At 51.5% G+C, this 17,417-nt stretch overlaps 5 protein-coding genes and 1 non-coding gene across 6 annotated transcripts; 2 read left to right on the forward strand and 4 right to left on the reverse strand.

The window, feature by feature from the left end:
* The first annotated feature begins 1,968 nt into the window (after window positions 1–1,968).
* B0T23DRAFT_t121 lies at window positions 1,969–2,042 on the forward strand. The gene has a single exon. It is a non-coding gene; the product is annotated as a tRNA-Asn (tRNA).
* Window positions 2,043–2,626: 584 nt separating this feature from the next.
* On the reverse strand, window positions 2,627–5,164 carry B0T23DRAFT_354961 (uncharacterized protein; the record flags this gene model as incomplete). The annotated part of the gene is made up of 3 exons (XM_062836145.1): window positions 4,291–5,164; window positions 3,763–4,242; window positions 2,627–3,710 (listed from the first exon to the last, which is right to left on the reverse strand). The coding sequence occupies exons 1-3, from the start codon at window positions 5,136–5,138 to the stop codon at window positions 2,627–2,629; spliced, it is 2,412 nt and encodes an 803-aa protein (XP_062693619.1). The 5' UTR covers window positions 5,139–5,164.
* A 1,219-nt stretch (window positions 5,165–6,383) lies between these two features.
* On the reverse strand, window positions 6,384–9,835 carry B0T23DRAFT_376046 (uncharacterized protein). The gene has a single exon (XM_062836928.1). It carries the CDS (start codon window positions 9,695–9,697, stop codon window positions 6,545–6,547), a length of 3,153 nt encoding a protein of 1,050 aa, XP_062693620.1. The 5' UTR covers window positions 9,698–9,835; the 3' UTR covers window positions 6,384–6,544.
* A 302-nt stretch (window positions 9,836–10,137) lies between these two features.
* On the reverse strand, window positions 10,138–12,353 carry B0T23DRAFT_394360 (heterokaryon incompatibility protein-domain-containing protein; the record flags this gene model as incomplete). Its single annotated transcript, XM_062838120.1, has 2 exons — window positions 10,138–10,172; window positions 10,505–12,353. The coding sequence occupies 2 exons, from the start codon at window positions 12,351–12,353 to the stop codon at window positions 10,138–10,140; spliced, it is 1,884 nt and encodes a 627-aa protein (XP_062693621.1).
* A 1,409-nt stretch (window positions 12,354–13,762) lies between these two features.
* On the reverse strand, window positions 13,763–15,555 carry B0T23DRAFT_439551 (kinase-like domain-containing protein; the record flags this gene model as incomplete). The annotated part of the gene is made up of 1 exon (XM_062840692.1): window positions 13,763–15,555. The coding sequence occupies one exon, from the start codon at window positions 15,553–15,555 to the stop codon at window positions 13,855–13,857; it is 1,701 nt and encodes a 566-aa protein (XP_062693622.1). The 3' UTR covers window positions 13,763–13,854.
* A 1,170-nt stretch (window positions 15,556–16,725) lies between these two features.
* On the forward strand, window positions 16,726–17,340 carry B0T23DRAFT_394362 (uncharacterized protein; the record flags this gene model as incomplete). The annotated part of the gene is made up of 1 exon (XM_062838121.1): window positions 16,726–17,340. One exon carries the CDS (start codon window positions 16,726–16,728, stop codon window positions 17,338–17,340), a length of 615 nt encoding a protein of 204 aa, XP_062693623.1.
* Window positions 17,341–17,417: the final 77 nt, after the last annotated feature.

Below are 17,417 nucleotides of genomic sequence, written 5' to 3' on the forward strand. Positions count from 1 at the left end.
CTTAGCGTATTGCTTTAGGAGGGAAAAGGGAGAAGGCCTCTCAGCCAATCAAATGCTCTCCTCAATCGTCTAGACCAGACGAGACTGTCTAGCCTAATTATAAGATCTAGTACAGACCAAAACTCTAATATAGAACCCCCAATCTGCGCTAGATGCCAGCTATATTTTTCCGCTATAGTAAATTTAATAAATTAAATAATATAATATTACGAATTTAAGCGATACAAGGGTCGCTTAGGGCCTCGGGACCCGACAATCCTACTTAGAATAACTAATATAACCCTTAGGATTTAGAAAAGGCATATAAGTATATACAGGCTTATAGAATACAAGTGTTTACTAGTAAGTAAGAGCTTATAGTAAGTAGGCGCTTACAATAAGCTAGTTTCTTATAACAGACATTCAACCTTCGTTAGCCCCTATCTACTTCCCCGCTACCCTATAGTATAGTCGTTTTGAACCTATAGGGCCAAATAGTATAATGTCCGAATTAATAGGTAGGTAAGGGTGGTAGGCCGGATATTACAACCATTTAGCCCTATAGGTCCGAAGAGACGTATAGGCTATCGGAGGTAGTTGAGCGATTGAGACTACGGTGAGCAGACAATCGCAAGTAAGCAATACTATTGTAGGTAGTAGAATAGGGAAGTTTAGGATAAGTATAGAAGTATAAAGGAACGATTGGAGAATTTAGATTATTATATAGTTCGACAGTAGTCAACAGATTACTATTACTAAAACTAGTATTACGAATATACTAGTTGTAAACCCTTTAGCTTTACCAAATAGCACTAATAGTTCTTTACCTTCAGCTATCCTACTTAGGTAGATTAGACTGCCGTTTGTTATATATAATTTTATAAATTAATAGTATAAACCCTAAATTTAGTAATATTATAAATTTATAATTTTATTTTTATAATACTTTCTAAATATACGAACTTCAAATATAATTTTTAGTATATTATAACTATTAAATATAAGAATAATCATTATTTCTAATAGTATAACGATAATAGAAAAGGAAATTTCCGGTTATATAATAATTAAGTATAGAACTAATTAGAAATAATTAAATATTTATTACCTCTTTATATAAGAAGATATTAATATTTATATCGCTTATAGTTTATTATAAAATATTAATTATTAACCCTATTTTACAAATTAAATACAAACTTAATATTATATAATAATCTACTTGTTCCTTTTAACCCATATTTAACATATACCTTCCTTTTTAAAATAAGTATTTTAATATTTAAATTCAAATTGCAATTATATTCGTACAATCTATACTTTCCATATAATATCCTATTGAATTTTATACAACGCTTTCTTCTACGCAGCGTAAACAACAAAACCCACATCCTATTCTGTAAAGTTATAAACTATATTAATAAAGAATTAATATATACCTAATAAGCTAGTACGAAAGGAGAAAGGACAAACTAAAAGATCTGGATACAAGTGTTAAAAGATAAAGAACTACAGGCCTCCATCCTGCCAGCGTGCCCAGCGTGCCTAGCGTACTTAGCGTACCGGTAGGGGGCGGGCGGATTACAGTACGGGCTATTAAGAATTCCTCTCTAGCTAGTGTACACTAACACCAATAGCGCATTCTCTCGCAAACCGTCCTTATATATAATAGCAGACCCTTACAAGTTGCTTACATTGAGCAATAAACCCTTTACATCGTACAGAGGCCGATAAAATGTCAATATCTCTTATTGGAACTAGGTAGTACCTTAGTTGGCGAGTGTAGGTAGGTACCTCTCTCTATGTACCGCGTTGCAAATCGGCGATCCACACCGCCAAGACCTGCCCTCCACTACCTTACCCACCACTCCTCCACCACACACTTCACAGCTGCACTTCATCGCGATAGCAACTTGATAAATCCCTCATCCAACCTCCCTCCTCCAACACCAGCAACAACAACAAAAACTTGCTTCATCAATCAAAACATCCCTCGTGGCGCAATTGGCTAGCGCGTCAGACTGTTAATCTGGAGGCTGTAAGTTCGATCCTTACCGAGGGAGTTTGATACCTTCTATTTTTTTCGTTTTCCTCTTTTTTTTTATTCTTCTTCTTGCATTATGCCGCGAGGTACCTGGTGCGGTCGATGGTTCTGATATGTGGGAAGAGAAGGGAAGGGAAGGAGAATATTTGTAGGTCTATACTTGCTATACTTGCTGTACTTGCTGTACTTGCTGTACTTGCTGTACTTGCTGTACTTCGAGTCTCGAGATTTAAAGGGACTAGATAAGCAAAGAAAGGAATGAAGGAAGGAAAGAAAAAAGAATCAAAGAGGCCAGTTTACCAACACAATCAACAGCTCTTTCCACAGTAAACACGAGCAAAAGATCAATCCAAGAAATAGCTTAACGAGAAATAGCTTAACGAGAAATCCCGAAACTCCCACGGTCCCTAATTGCAGTGATATCCAAAACCCTTCCTAACAAGGAAACCCAATCGCTTTATATCGTTACCGACCTAACCCGCCCTAACCTGTTCTCAGAAATCCATATCACCCGTCATCACCATGTTTCGTATTGTTTCAAACCCCGCCTTCATAACATCATGACCAACACCAAATTCGATCCATCCCCATCTCATCTCATCACTACCACTCCCTCCCCCTACCCCTTTCCCTCCCCATTTCCCTCTCCCTCTCCCTCTCCCTCTCACGATCTCTGTCCCTCTCCCTCTCCCTCTCCCTCCCACTCTCCCTCACACTCCCATCCCGTTCCCTCAACCCCTCTCGCATACTAACCACATCCCACCCCTCATCCTCCCTACTATCCCTCTCCCTATCCCTCTCGCGATCCCTCTCCCTTCCACTATCCCTTACACTCCCATCTCTTTCCCGCAATCCACTCTCCCGATCCCTCTCCGCCCGACTTGATATCCTCCCTAGACTCAAGTCCCGTGCCGAAAACCTACTTCGACTCCTCGCTGTGCCTAACCCTACTTGCGTTGCGCTTCCTGGATGTGTATGCGCATGCGCATGTGCATGTGCATGGGCATGAGCATGTGCAGGTATTTCGGCATCAATTCCGTACTCCGTCCCGCCGTTCATTGTGCTGCCAACCGTGGGATCGACGTCTGCGGCACTCGGTGCAACCTGGCTATGACTATGCCTGTTGCGTCCCCTGCTCTGGTTCCGACTTCGCTGTCTTCCCTGCAGATTCGGTAAAGTGATGTACCGCTCCGGCAAGTCAACAGGAAGTAACTGCTTGAAAATCGGCTGGCTGGCGCTTCGGAGACCTACGGCCGTCATGCCTGCGTTGCGCTGGAGTTTGGATTCGACGATTTGGTGGAGTTTCCGAGTGGTGAGCCATTTGCCTGTGTATCCCCCTCCTGCTCCTCCTCCTGCTCCTCCTAAATGTCCGGTTGTAACCAAGTCTTGCAACCCAGCGTCGTCGGGTCCTGCAGGCCATTCGTCGAGAACGTCGCACATGGCGCTGGTCATGTCGTCACTGGTGCTGGACTCGAAACCGCAAGCGGCAAAGAGGTGTTTGGTGTATATCTTGCTGCTGGAGGGATCGGTGTTGTGGTACGTGTCGGTGGCGTCGGAGTGTTCCATGTCGAGATTGGCGCCGCCGGCGGCGCAACAGTCGAGGATGAGTAGCAGGTCGGAGTTGATGCCGAGAATGGCGGAGCGGATGTCGGACCATTTGACTTTGGAGATTGGGCGGTAGCGCTCACTGGGGGTGTTAGCAGCGGACACAGTCGATAGAAGAATTAAGGGTGACGTACTACTTCTTCATCAACTCATGATACGGCGTCGTGGGCTTTCCCAGATGCGTACAAGCATCCTGGCTCAAGATCGCAGCGTAAAGTTCGGCCGCAGCGGTTTGCGCCCATTGCGCATCGGTCGGATGTTCGTGGCTGCTGAAGACCAACTCGCGCCTCTCGTCCAAGCTTCCGTGTCCATGGTAATACACAATCAACAGCGTCTCGTCGTTCGCCCATTTGCTGAATTGCGCCAGTTTCGTCAAGACAGCTTTTAGTGGATCGCGCATGGGAATCAACCAGTCGTCTACTGTATACCCATAGGATTCAAAGGTATCTCGGAGTCGTCGCGTCTCTTCTTCAAGGGAAACGAACTCGCTGCCGGGGCCAAACATGTACGGGTGTGCGTCGCTGTCGCTGACCTTGAGATCGTGGAAGGCCCAAGTGAGGATGAGGACGCGGACTTGGGCGTACTGGGGGTTTTCTGGGGCAGCGTGACAGTATCTGTTTTGGTTAGATGTTGTCCGTGGGAGTTGCCCGGCAGTCACTTACGAAGGCGCAACACTGGGAGCCCTGGAAGAGGTACCCGGCTTCCTTAGACCCAACCCTCCTTGTCTCCCTTCATACTCAAACGTCCCTGTGCCGCTCCTAGAAAGCGCACTAGGTTTTCTCGGGCTCCCCAATCCCGGATCCACGCCCATATTGAGTCTCGCCCTTAAGTTGGGCTCCGAAGGCGTAGAAAACAACGAGTCCCGCTCATCGCCGAGCTGGTGAAACGAAGCACGATCAAACAGATCCCTCAAAAGTTCTCTGTCCATTCTCTTGGGCCGAACCGGATCAGGTGACCTTGACGGTGGTCTTGAACTGGCATTCGGCCATCCTGCGAGTCGCGAGCCTGACAAGCTCGCCCGATCGTTGTAGTACTGAAGCGACGGCCGGTGGTGGGATCCAGAGGGATAATGTTCTCGCGTCTTGGTCTTGAGCGTATGTCTGGCTTTCAGCCTGCGCCTCTCCTCGTCCGAGTCCTGCGCGGATGTTTCGTCATCGGAGGGCGGCGGGGAGAAGGACCTGGGCACCGAAAGCGATCGCGTGCGCGCATGTCTGGGAACATGCTCGAAATTGCTGTCCTGCCGCCGACGGGAAGAAGAAGAAGAAGAAGGGTAATGGGAGGAAATAGTCGAAGATGACCCGACAAGACGTGGTTTCGGACGTTGTTCGCGGTCTCGGTCTAGGTCGCCGCGGTCTCTCTCGAGTCGGCCGACGTGGCTTCGGGTTTCCCTTGGCGAACCGAGCGGGGCAGTGGCTGGGCCTGGTGGGAAGTCGTGGTCGCCGGCGCCGCCGTGGTAGGATTTGTACCGATGTGTATCGTCGATACGACGAGGGCGCTCCGATCTCCTCATGGTGAAAAAAAAAGGAAAAAAAAAAAAAAAAAAAAAAAAAAAAACAAAGTAGAGGTATGTCGTCGGACAGAAGCCCGACGAGCCTGACAAGCTGTTGTTGTTGTTGTTGTTGTTGCTGGAATACCCCGGTTAACGGTTGCCGGGTGATCGCTAGTGACGGCAAGTAAGTGGGCTGTTGGCCGTTGGCGATTGGTGTAGTAGCGCACAAGCTCCCTGTATCTGTCTGTAGCGTAGCGGGAGCCGTCAAGGTGCGCAGCGTGTCCGGCTGTGTTGGCGCGACGCGAGAACGACTGTTGTAAAATACTCGTCAGGGCTGCAAAAAGTCGAAACAATCCTTTGGTAACAGCGACGGAGTGATGATGACATGCGGAGAAAGTAAGTGTATGCGAAAAAGACAGAAAGTTCGACCAGCGTCGCAAACCCTCGACGAAGCCGCAGAGAGTTGGGAGTGGACGTTCTGTAGGGATGATGAGTGGCTGCAACGACACAGGGCAGGGCAAGGCAGGGCAAGGCAGGGCAGGGTAGAGGTAGTAGTGGTAGTGTAGATGCGAGTACTCTGTAGATGCCACACCACGAAGCAATGCAGCAGCGTCAAGCGTCAGGCACCCGACACCCCGACTAGCGCCGAGCCATTCAACAGCCCAGCCAAGCTAGCGAACGAACGAACGATGATGGCAGAGCATGGAATGACTGCCTTGTGTGTTGTTCCGCCTATGAGTCGTCGTCGGGACATACAAGATTGTCAGCACACCAAATGTCAGTGGAGGCCAACGAAAGATGAATGGAGCAACAAGGCAAAATGGAAACTGCCTGGAATCCGCCATGTCTGCCTCATGCCCCCCGAGCCACCATCATGCCCATCCATAGCCAAGACGGCTGTCCTCAGGCGGCCTGCCTGCCTGCTTACCTGCTTCCTGTGTCTCGCTGCGGTGCCGTAGTGGTGTGTGGGTGGGATGGGTGGGCTGGGTTCCTGTTTGGCTCCCCGTTTGGGTCAATCTGGCTGAAAGTTTGGGTACCAAGCGGCCCTCATTGGGCGGAAATTACGGGACGCGTTACATGTCGTCTTCACTTGTCTCGCATCTGCAGGTGTGTGGCCGGACGTGATGCCGCCGGTTGGTTCCCCCCGGATTGTGGTGGTGTGTTACACAGTTACTCCATGTACCTGTAGCGTCGTGGGTTTGTTTGTTTGTGGTGGTGCAGTCAGTGAGGTGGCTTGGTCGTTGGCCTCTGTCATGCCCGCTGTGGCTGAGTCCTCCTTTACACAGAGAACAGAAAAACTTGGAATAACATTTGTTGGGTATCGATAGGTCTAAGAAAACAGTAGGTAGGTAGGAAATGACCCCAAATAACAATAAGCCAGTCGCTTGATACTTTGACAAGTGTTTGCACACCTCTTCAGCTCTAATTCAAAAATCATCATCATCGTCATCAAGCCATGAAAGATCCTTCTCTGGACCCAAGAACTGCGTGAGTCCCATACCTCCCAACTCACCTAGCACATCCAGATCTTCATCCCCATAGTCCGTCTCTTGAGAGGGCGCAGGGGACACCTCTAAGATCTGCGATATCTGATCTCGCGCTTGCACGCTGGGATTGGGCGTTGCCACTGGAGTTGTCTTGGAGGGTACCAACGATTTTTGTTCGGGCTGATGTTGTGCCTGAACATTGGACTTTGACGACGATGGCTGTTGTGGAGGGTTCGCTTCAATGGCTGGCTTAACCACGCTAGTCCTTTGCGGCGGCACCCACCCCGATATTGATCTCTTCACCTTGCTAATCGAAGGAATGAGCTGCTTGATACTTTGCCCTGGCAGTTGCTTTGCCTGAGTCGCAGCAGGCCTTTGCTCCGGTGCCACTGCCGGTGATTCAGTTCTCCTCGCCGACGGGATCTTCAACTGTGCAATTTCCTCACCCTGACGCCTCAGCCTTTCCATCACCGCTGCTCTCTCCTCGGCTGCCCTTTTACGCTTCTCTTCCGCGGCCTTCTTGGCTCTTTCTTCCGCTGCTTTTTTGCGCCTCTCCATCATCAGCTGTTCACGGCGCGCCTTTTCCTGCCGCCGCTCTTCGTCCTCCCGAAACGTCTTTTCGCTTTCTGCCATGGCTAGTAAGATTTGAATGCCTACGCCACTGGAGCCAAAGAACCGCTGAGGTGACGGGGATCGAGGCCGAGGGGCAGGTTTGGGGGTGGGAGGAGTCGCGGCTGCCGCTGTGGGCAAGTTTGGGTTTGGAACTTCCGCTTGTTGATCGTCACCCATGGCCGGGCTTAGTTTGGGAGATGAGCTCGCTGAAGCCCGGGGCCTCTGGCTTGGATTGGAGGGAGGGGGTATTGCTTCCGCCTGTTTCTGGGATGCTAATGCTGATGTCGTCTTCGGGTCTAGCGTGATATCTGCTGGGAGGGATATCCGTTGGGATTTGTAGGCCGTGGAGGTCGCCTGAGGATTCGATGTCACCGAACCGATTGAGCTTTGCCTCGAAAGAGCAGGTACACTTGTCATCTGTTTCTGAGAGGCAAGACCCGGAACAGGTTTCGGGGCTGGTGTCGTGGTCGCCCTTTGATATGGACGAGTTTCCTTGACAGTTACAATCGAGGGCGACGAAGAGGCAGTCTTGGGTGACGGCTTCAGTGGATGCTGGAAGCTTTCCTTTCGGTTATCAACCCTAGTGGGAGTGTCGCTTTCCAGCTCCCGTATGTCCTGTGACGAAAAGAGCAAGTCCTGGGTGGAGAGAAAAGGAAAGACGTCATCCTCGATAGCCTTCACTTCTTGTATTCGAGGTCGTGAGGGTGCGACTTGTACATGGGACGTTTGTCGAGCGAATCTTTTCGGTCCTGGTGCCAAAGAGGACTTGGGAACAACCGCAGAGGCTTGTCCTTGCTTGCTAGACTGGGATTTGAAGACCGGCGGGCGCGATGTGGCCGTGGACCCAGTATCCTCCTCCAGCTCCCGAAGCTCTTGAGATGGACTGGGGAGAAGGTCATCGAGGTGCGACATGACGAATAGCTGGGTGCTTGTTGGCGGTGTATTATTGGTTGGAACTGCCGGCTTGCCAATGTTGCCGGAGAGCGATGATCTCGAACCTGACGCTTGAGGGTGATTTCTCGTAAGGAATCTGGACTTCTGGATACCCCCACTGCTAGGTCTGGCCATAGGTTGCTTAAAGCATGGTGGACCAGGCGAGGGACGTTGTGGTACAAACGCTGGAGGGCCCATAGGTCTGTATGGGGAAGGGAACTTGTTGGGATTGGCCGTTGTAGATGACGGCCTAGGTGGGTTGGCAGGAGCTGTGGCCTGATGCTGGGCTCCCGGAGGCTTCAGACTCGCGGCATTTGAAGGCTGACGGATAGACATTGAAGGTCGTGGTGGTGGTGGTATGGGGGTAACATGGGGTTGGGGGGACGGGAATGCTTTGGATGCTTCGACAGCGGAACGCACCACCGACGTGTTCGGCGTAGAGGCTTTGGGCTTTGGTTGTGAGCTCTCCTTTGGTAATTGTTGCTCCTTTTCCTGATTCACGTACTCTGGCTTTCCATAGCTTTGTCGTGGCCCTGGTTCCTTGTATGCTTGTGGCGGAGTAGGCCGATTCCCGTCCGTCACCCCAAGTATTGGCCTCGGTCGCATACCAGTCGGTAACGGTTTGACAACCTTCTTAACTGGATCCAGCTTTAGAGGAGCATTCTCTAATCGTCTCGGTTGCAAGGCTTCCACCGATTGCGGTCGACTTAACCCCATGTCCTCCAGATTCCTGTCCGGCTGTAACCTTGTTGGTTTGGGCAAGACCATCACAACTTCCTCAGGAGTCTCCAGCCTCTGTGTGTTGGATTCTGTACGTGTCTTGGTCTTGTCGTGCGACTGAGATCCTTCCTTGCCTGACCGTCGTGGTTGTGAGGTCCGCCGGCTTGTACTCTCTGTCCTATCCTCCACCCATGGCACGTTCTCCTTGTTGGTGATCGTGGTGTCTTCCACCCCCGATATGCTCTCCTTGCAGGGTATCGTTACCGCATCTTGCCTGTTAGATTGACTGTCCTGGTCCAGCCGTGGTCGCTTCCTCGGACTCTCATCTATCACCCCTCCACCATCCGGTATGTTCTCCTTGTTCGAATCGTCCCTCTCCGGAGAAACAGTCCGGCTTTGCTGGTCCACAGCCGGGCCCTTGACATTTCCACTCGAATCCCTCTTTGTAGCCGTATTAGCGACGCCAACCCTTACGAACCTCGAAATCGTGTCCTGACTCGGATGGACATCCACCAGCGGTAAGCCCTTCTTCTTCCGCGCCTGTATCTCTGCCAACTCCTTTGCCTTCTTTTTCTCTCTCGCAATCCTCGCCTTATTGGCCGATTTCTGCTTGTCGAGTTCCTTGCGGATTCGTTCTTGTTCCTCCAGCTCCAGGCGACGCTGCTCGGCCTTGGAGAGTCTCGGTTGCTTTGTGGCTTGCTTGTACAGCTTCTTTGCTTGTTTGGAGGTCATCGCCTGGGGTTTTGAGGCCGGAGCATTGTCGCGCGAAATCAGGCCTTGCATGCCCAATGGGTTGGGCACCACGGTGAAGGTATTTTGTCGTGGCATTGTGACATTGTTGGGGTCGCCGAAGTGTGTGTCGGATCTCACGGTCCAGTCTTGTGTCGAGGTGAAAGCCGTTGTTGAAAAGATGAAGTGACGAAGGGAGGAAGTTGGATCGACATATGTCGGACCACCCCACTGGCCACAGCGCGTTACAGCGTTGTGTTGGTGGGAGTCGCGGCCTGCTTTGGCGAGTTCCGCGAAAGAGGTGGGAGATCACGTGTGTCAAGTGGGGCCTGGCTTGAAGTACCGCTCGTTGTTCACCGGGCCACTACAGGGCTATCCACTAACACTAAGCACTTATTCCATGTACAGTCCAGCACTGGTGTATTTGATGGCTTGGTACACCAGGCACCCCTACAATATACATACCTAGTGTGTTAGACGAAATGTATTTCTAATGGTCCCCAAGCTTATAGAGATAAATGAAAAGGCATTAGCTGGTTTCAATCTAGCATTTTGAATACAAGAGATGGCGTAGCTACCTAAGGTAAGTTTATGCATCACTTAGCCATAAAAACGCATAGGAAAGTTGACACGAGGTCTCGAACTAACAAATAAACCAGTACTGGACTGTACCGTTCCCCTGTTCGTCTTCGTCCCTTTGTCATGCCACCCATGGAACAACTCCATCTTTCCCAAGTAAACAAACTAAACCATCCCCAACCACCACCTCTTTCCCCAGCGTGCTGCTCGACATAGTCGCCGCCGCCGCCGAATCGAAATACCTCCCCCTTCCACCGTGGCCGCCACCGCTACCTTCCCTTGCTGCCTCATCTGCTGACCCCCTCGCCATTTGGCGTCAGTACTTACATGTACTCTTGCTCGTCGTTGCCTCGACCTCGACTTTAAACACTTGCTGACCCTCATAGATGTCCCTTATGACCCTCCCTTTACATCCCACAAACCCATCACTGTCCGTTTTTCCTTCGATGGGCGGGTCGAATTCCACCTTGACCGACGCCTGCGCCTCTTCCTCGCCGCCGTGAACGAGATAAAGCCGGCACCAGACCAAGATCCTTAACGCTCCCAACCCGTCCTTCCTCGTCGTCACGAATACCGCGCAGCATTGAAAGTTCCTCGATCCCTGACTCAAGAACAGCTTGCGTTCCCCGTCCCAACTTTCCTCCGGTCTGAACTGATCGTGTTTTGGGCGGAAGTTGATCTCGGCCATGGCTCTGAACACCTGCGACAGGTTAAATGCCCACCAATGACTCGTGCCCAACATCGTCGATGCCACAGGCGACACCGTCTTGGTGATATAAAACACCCTACTCTTGCGCAACTGGGGCTGTTGCCCGGGTCCCGTCGGCCACATGGGCAAGCTCTCGGGCATGACGCGACAGTACAGATCCGAGCCATGCTGCTGCAGAAACACGCCGATAGCCATGCCCTTTTCGCTGCGGTGATAACACCCCAGGTCAAGGATATACGTCCCCTCGGTCTCCTTAAACCGGGAACTTCCGCTCCGCAACCCATCCCCCGACGCCGGCGTAAACCGTAGTCCTTTGCTCGTAATCAGACACTCGGCGTTATACAAGGTGTTTCCCCAATTCACGATATCCCTACAACTCGCGAACTCCTTCGGACTCGGCGCCAATATGCCCCAGTGCTTCTGGTGCTGCGTCCCCGACTTTCTGTCAGTCTTCCACGCAAACAGACTAAAGTCGTTGGTCTCCTTGACAATTTCCTCCTGTAGCCTGATGAACGCCTTCTCGCCCTCTCCGTACAACAACGGGATCTGCACATCAAAGATACCCAGTAAACAATACGCCATATCCTCGGGACGGGTGGTCACCCGCGATGACGCCCAGGACATGCGCTGCGCGACGGGGATGGTCGGGAGCAGGGCGCTGTTCTCGAGGACGGACTCGTTGATTTGTGTGATTTCGGCGAGGACATGCTTGAGGGAGGATTTCTCGCCGACGAATTCCCATTTGCTGTTGTAGAACCCCATGCGGCTCGGGGCAATGAGCTCTTGTAAGGTCCACCCTCTGGTAAACCAGCGACATGATTTGAATCGAGCGACCTTTTCATCATGGCTTAGGTGGTCCATCCTCCCAGCTTGGGTTTGTGATGATGTCGCTGACCCCGTCCCTGTCCCCGACCCAGTAGTAGCTGCAGATACGTTGCTACGTGAACTTCCCACATTACTCCCCCCGTCTTTCCCCTCCCACCTTTTGTCTCCCGAGTTTTTCCCATTCTGTTCTTGTCCTTGTCCATTCCACTTCCCATTCCCATTCCTCTTTTGCTTCTGCCCTCGCCCTTGCCCATTCCCTCCCACTCCTTTGAGTTCACGTTCAACAGGCTCCAAATCCTCCAACACCGCAAAACACACCGTCGCCCCCCGATACCACCCCCACATACTATTAATCGCCTCCGTCAGCTCCGCCGAGCTACTCTTGTCGATACAACACGTATCCACCCACGCCCATTCGATCCCCGATTTTTTCGCGCGATGACATGTGTGTTTGATTTTGGCGTACCCCTTTTCTTTTTTCTTTTCGAGTTCGTGAGGTGGCAACGAAATAAATTCTTGAAAGGTGACTTCGTCGTCGGGCGAAGGGGACCATGTGTGTGAGAGGATGGCGTAGGGAGGGAGGAGGGACACGGGGAGGAGGAAGGAGGTTAGGGTGAGGGTGGAGGTGTTTATTAGGCGCATTTTCTTCGGACGATAGGTAGGTAGGTACGGATAGTGCCTTTGGACGGACTCGAAGTTGAAGGAGAAAAGGTGAAAGACGGGCCCGCACGACCTGAGAGAAAGTGCTTGGCTTGGTTTTTGTGTGTCCAGGTGGAAGCGGTTATTTTGGGGGTTAAGTAACGGAAAAGCTGCGAGGCAGTTGGAAAATCAGTTGTCTATCGTCATGACTACCTAGGTATCTGTTGACTTTTGGGGTTTCACAAAGTGTCATCACGCCTTAAGTCCGAGACGGCGCCACATGATCCTAGCAGTGAGATTTTAGGGCAAAATGGGTAAGTATCACCTCAGCCACCATCCCGGCGCAGTACGGCGCATATCTACTACCTGTTTAGAGCCTAGCTCGGGAATTTCTAAGGGAGCTACTACTTAAAAAGCTAATGTTTGGCGCGTGGTAGGGCGCAGTTGACGATCGATGCGCCACAGTTACTTTGTTTTCGTTGCCCCTTCCTTTCTTTCTTGCAATCCTTTCCTGCTTTGACATCTTCCGTTTTGGTCCCTCGATATCTTCCCTGTGATTTCCTGAGGTGTGAAACTTCCCACCGTACTTGGTCTCTGCGTTCGTTTGGTCCTTTTGCTTCCTACACCCATGGCTCTTTCGGTTACAGGATAGAGGTACATAGGTTGTCATTCGGCATGCTGTTTTCTGCTTGTACCAGACAATGAACTTGTTCAAGTTGGATTTACCATATTGACAACCATTCGCGTTGGCTGTCATGGTATATCAGCTTGTCAGTTAGTTGCTGATGCCAATCGTCGTTGCTCTGCTGAGTCTGCTCATTTGGTTAGATAGATAAGGAGTACTAGACCAAGCCGAAAAAAACATTGACATGGAAGCTAGGTCTACGTCGTGTACGTGTGCCCGCAAACCAAGCAACAACTCTTGAAGGATGCGTATAAGAAGAGGTTGTCTATGTCCGGACTGCGGTATGTTCATTGATGCAGAAAGACGTGGTTCATGTCACGATCACCACACTTCATGGTGGTACTAGGGCATGCATAGAGAGCTTATACGGGAATAAAACGCAAAGCGCACTTGTTGTCATCTCAGTCATATTGCTTGTTTCACTTTAAACGTTTGTCTCATGTTTCATGTATTATGTACTTTGTAAATCTGCTTTGTATTCCCGTCCGTGCTTCACTCGCTTCGTCCTGCTCTTTCTTGTCCAATCTGATGTTCAGCAACCAGCTTTTATTCTGCCTCTACGCAGCACAATCATGAACGCTCTCACAAGCCTCCCACTACCGCACCAGACCCAGGTCCGAACATACCCGTAGTACCCCAACCCAAGTGGGTTTTCAACGTCTCCGGCACCACCGACACAAAGAATGCCGGAAAGAAGCTCGCAACGCTTGACGCCGCCTTCCTAACCCTTCCATCTCTCACCAGCTTCCCAAGTCCAATCATGGACACCAAACCCGCCAAAGCGCCCACGCCAACAGCCATGACCCGGGACATCCCCTCCTAAGAGAGTCCCTGAGCCCAGCGGCTGGTGACGTTGACATAAAGGTACGACTTGACGCTCCCAATGGCTTCATCCACCACGCTCTTCTTGGTTGTAACCGGAGATGGCACCTTTGCAGTATGCCGATTCCGTCCCTCAAACCACGGATGATTCAGCACCTGCTCAATTGTCGCCCGGTCCTTGGGATGCCACTTGAAGATGGACCCGAGTAGATCAAACAACTCGTCCACCTCATTCTTGTCCGGCGTGAAGCGGACATAGCGGTCATAATCGGGGTTCATACCCTTCCTCCTCTCTTCGCTAAAAGGAAGTTGCTGTTGTCCAACCTTCTTGTCCTTGCTCTTCTGCTGCCATAGCTCCCATTGTTTCGTCATCTCCTCCACTTCCTCCTTTGTCAGCGAAAAGCCAGTCTCGGCCATCATCCGCCGCATGAGCTTGTCCTGGCCGGGACGCATTACGCATTCGCTCTTCTTAGACGTTTCCGCCTTCACGACAGCTTCCATTCTGTTCTTCTCTTCTACTCCAATACTTGGGCGTATTGGCGGTACCTCAGTAATGGGCTTCAGCTCGCCATCCTGGATCTCGTCTGAGTTGGCGACGTCCACGTTGAAACACCTCCACTTTGGCTGCTGCTTGTGCTCCTCTTTGTACACGGCCCTAAATGGCTCCGGCATGGGTCCCATCAGATCCTCCATCTTGGCAGCATGCACGTCGTCATCGTCGCCTTCCTCTATGTGAGCGAAAGGCGTGAAGTTCAACGCCAGGTTGAGGATGCAGCAGCCCAGGGCCCAAATGTCGGAGGAAGGCCCGAGGAGTTCTCGCTGTCGGAACCGCTCCTCGGGAGAGGCATAGTCCAAGGGAATGCCTGTTGCGCCTTCCTGGGGTGGGTCAAGAGGGGAATAAGACACGCCAAAGTCGGTGATGGCGAGGGAAGCGGCACATACGCCGCTGTGAAAGCCGATGGTTGCGCGGCTGACGATCTGTTCGGGAACAGAGGGGACTGAGGCCCGATTGATGAGCTTTTCGTCTTCGAGGGAGATGATACGGACGGTGTCGGGTTTGCCGCCGTTGTTAAAGGACTTGAGGAGGGATTCTTCGGAGAGGCAGTCAACGCCATCGCAGAGGCGGACCAGGATGTTTTCGGGTCGGAAGTCGCCGTGGCAGAGGCCACGAGAGTGAATGAGTTGAAGAGATTTGGCGAGCTGGAAGCAGAGGTCCTTGACCAGCGCGCGGTTATGGCCGTAGATGCTGAACATACCATTGGCCGTGTCAGCGCAGAGCACAAAGACGAGGGCCAAATGGCGGCCGTTGGGGCCGTCAATCCAGAAGTGCTCCAGGGGGGCGGAGACGTGGAAGTCGCTCTCGATGGTGGAGCTGTTGATGTCGCCGAAGGCTTCCATGGCCCGCAGCTCAGCGCAGTTGGGTCTGGACTCTTTGGCGGACATAACCTTCACTGCTCTCCACTTCGGGGGCGAAGAGAGTGTGTCCTGGCACAGCCAGACAGTGCCGTAGCCGCCATGGCCAAGTTTGTGTGCGACACGGAAGCGACCGTTGTCGCCGAGTCGGTCGCCGAGGATAATGGGATGAAGACCGCCGGGCTTGTAGTCATCGAGGTGCTCGGTGAAACCCCAGAAATCATTTTCCACGTCGTACGGGAAGTCTTCGTCACCGCCGAAGTGGCTGGGGACATCAAAGCTCATGGCGGAGGCGGCTTGTGGTGTGGCGCGGGGTGTTTGCTAGGTTGGTCGGCGACAAAAGTCGATGTGCTGACCAAAAGGTGATAGATGCAGTTGAGATGAAGGAAGAATTTCGGCGAGTGAGGGAAGAAATTTTGCAGAAGTGTGTGCTCATTTAAACTCCTGCCATTTTGATTGTCCCTGCTGTAGTGCCGGCAAGGTTGGGATCTGGATCGTATCGGGCTGTGTACTGGGGAAGGACCGAAATTGTTGAACAGTACTAGACGTGGGACAATTCACGGTGGTTGTTCAGGTGACGCTTTGCCAGATGGCAGCTGCTTACGGCTGGGGATTGACGTTACCGGACCGCGCCTTCTTTGTTCCCGACGTGACAGGGCTACAGGCGAGGAGCAAACGAAACCAACGAAACAATGGAGTCCTTCAAGGTTCACGGCAGCGGCCAGGTGAACGGACATTCAGATGACAAAGCACAGTCCAGCATCCATTCACCGATCAAAGCTAACTGTTCAACGCACATTGGCATTGAATGGTAGGACCAGAGTTGGCCTGGCATGATATTTGACGACAACTGGAGTTCACCGCATAATCTCATCATTCACTCCATGTCAACTTAGCCGTCTGATACACGAGTACAGGCGCTGTTCACCTTCGGCCAGACGGGCTGGTCGACAAAGGGACGCACAGCATGTGACTTCACTCCGAAAGCCGTGAACAAGAAAGCCATTTTATCTTCACCCACATTCATCCAGGTTGTTCATCCACTCCCAAGACCGCCAACCTTGATCTATATACCGCAATGTCAAGTCATTCACTGAACAGCAACCTGAGGGTTGGCTGCTGTCCTTCTTTCAGGTTGACTGCGATGCAACCTGAAGCAATGTTCTGGTCTCGAGCCGGGACTGAACCGTGAACAATAGCGGTGATATCCCAAGGTCGCCCATCAGTTCAGTGAATATCTGTCCTGGCTCAAGGCTTCAAGGTTCACTCCGTATGTGTTGACGTGTTCGTTAATTCTCACCTCCTACAACCATAAAAGACCCTCCTCTTCCGAATTCACAATTGTTAGTTTTTCCCTCTTACCTTCTTCACCTCTGGGAACAAGTAACCAACAAGACATCAACTCTACCAACGAATATTCCCTTTCACCACACCAAAACATATCCAGACAACAACATGTCACGCAGAACCGCCCGCAACGACCCGCCCCCAAGCTATGCCGACTGGGACCCCGAGATCCATGATCTCCCCACCGCGTCAAGCGACTACTTCACGTATGCGCGCAAGCTCAGAAGCGAGGGATACCAGTGGGCTTTCCAGACAGAGATGAACTCGGCGCGCCCAGGAGGCAAGGTAAAGATCGAGTGGATCAGTCATCCGGTCGTCGAATGTATCGAAATTCGAAGATCCGACTGTGAGGAGATCTGTCGGGACCAGGCCGACCTCTTTGGTCTTAAATACGTGATGATCCGCCAGGGTCCCCACGTAACCCGGAGCGTCAATATCAATGGCAGACCAACGATGGTGCTGAACCCATACACCAAACGCCTTGTCCGACAGCAGCAACCCGCCGACCGACATATGACTGTTCTAATGGGCCATAACATCGAAAACCTCCTCATTGCCGGACATATTTACCTCACCTGGGATGGCACTGAGAGAAGCACCATTCACCTTATGGCAGATCCCCAGAACGAACGTAAGCACCTTGCTGAGGGCGAGCCTGCGGTGGCTGTCCAATATTGGGGCGTGGTGAGGGGCGATGTTCCCCCCTTGAAACAATTGCAGTAATCGATGCCATCCGGCAACCAGCTTTTATCCCTTTTACCTCATGGTAAGCATTCGTTCCATACCCGCTCAACTGAAGC

Source organism: Neurospora hispaniola (assembly GCF_033458365.1).
Source record: "Neurospora hispaniola strain FGSC 10403 chromosome Unknown B0T23scaffold_3, whole genome shotgun sequence".
In the NCBI taxonomy this organism is placed as follows: domain Eukaryota; kingdom Fungi; phylum Ascomycota; class Sordariomycetes; order Sordariales; family Sordariaceae; genus Neurospora; species Neurospora hispaniola.

Bases quoted from the DNA above. Each gene is read 5' to 3' on its own strand.
- B0T23DRAFT_376046 (XM_062836928.1), bottom strand. From the start codon at position 9,697: ATGCCACGACAAAATACCTTCACCGTGGTGCCCAACCCATTGGGCATG.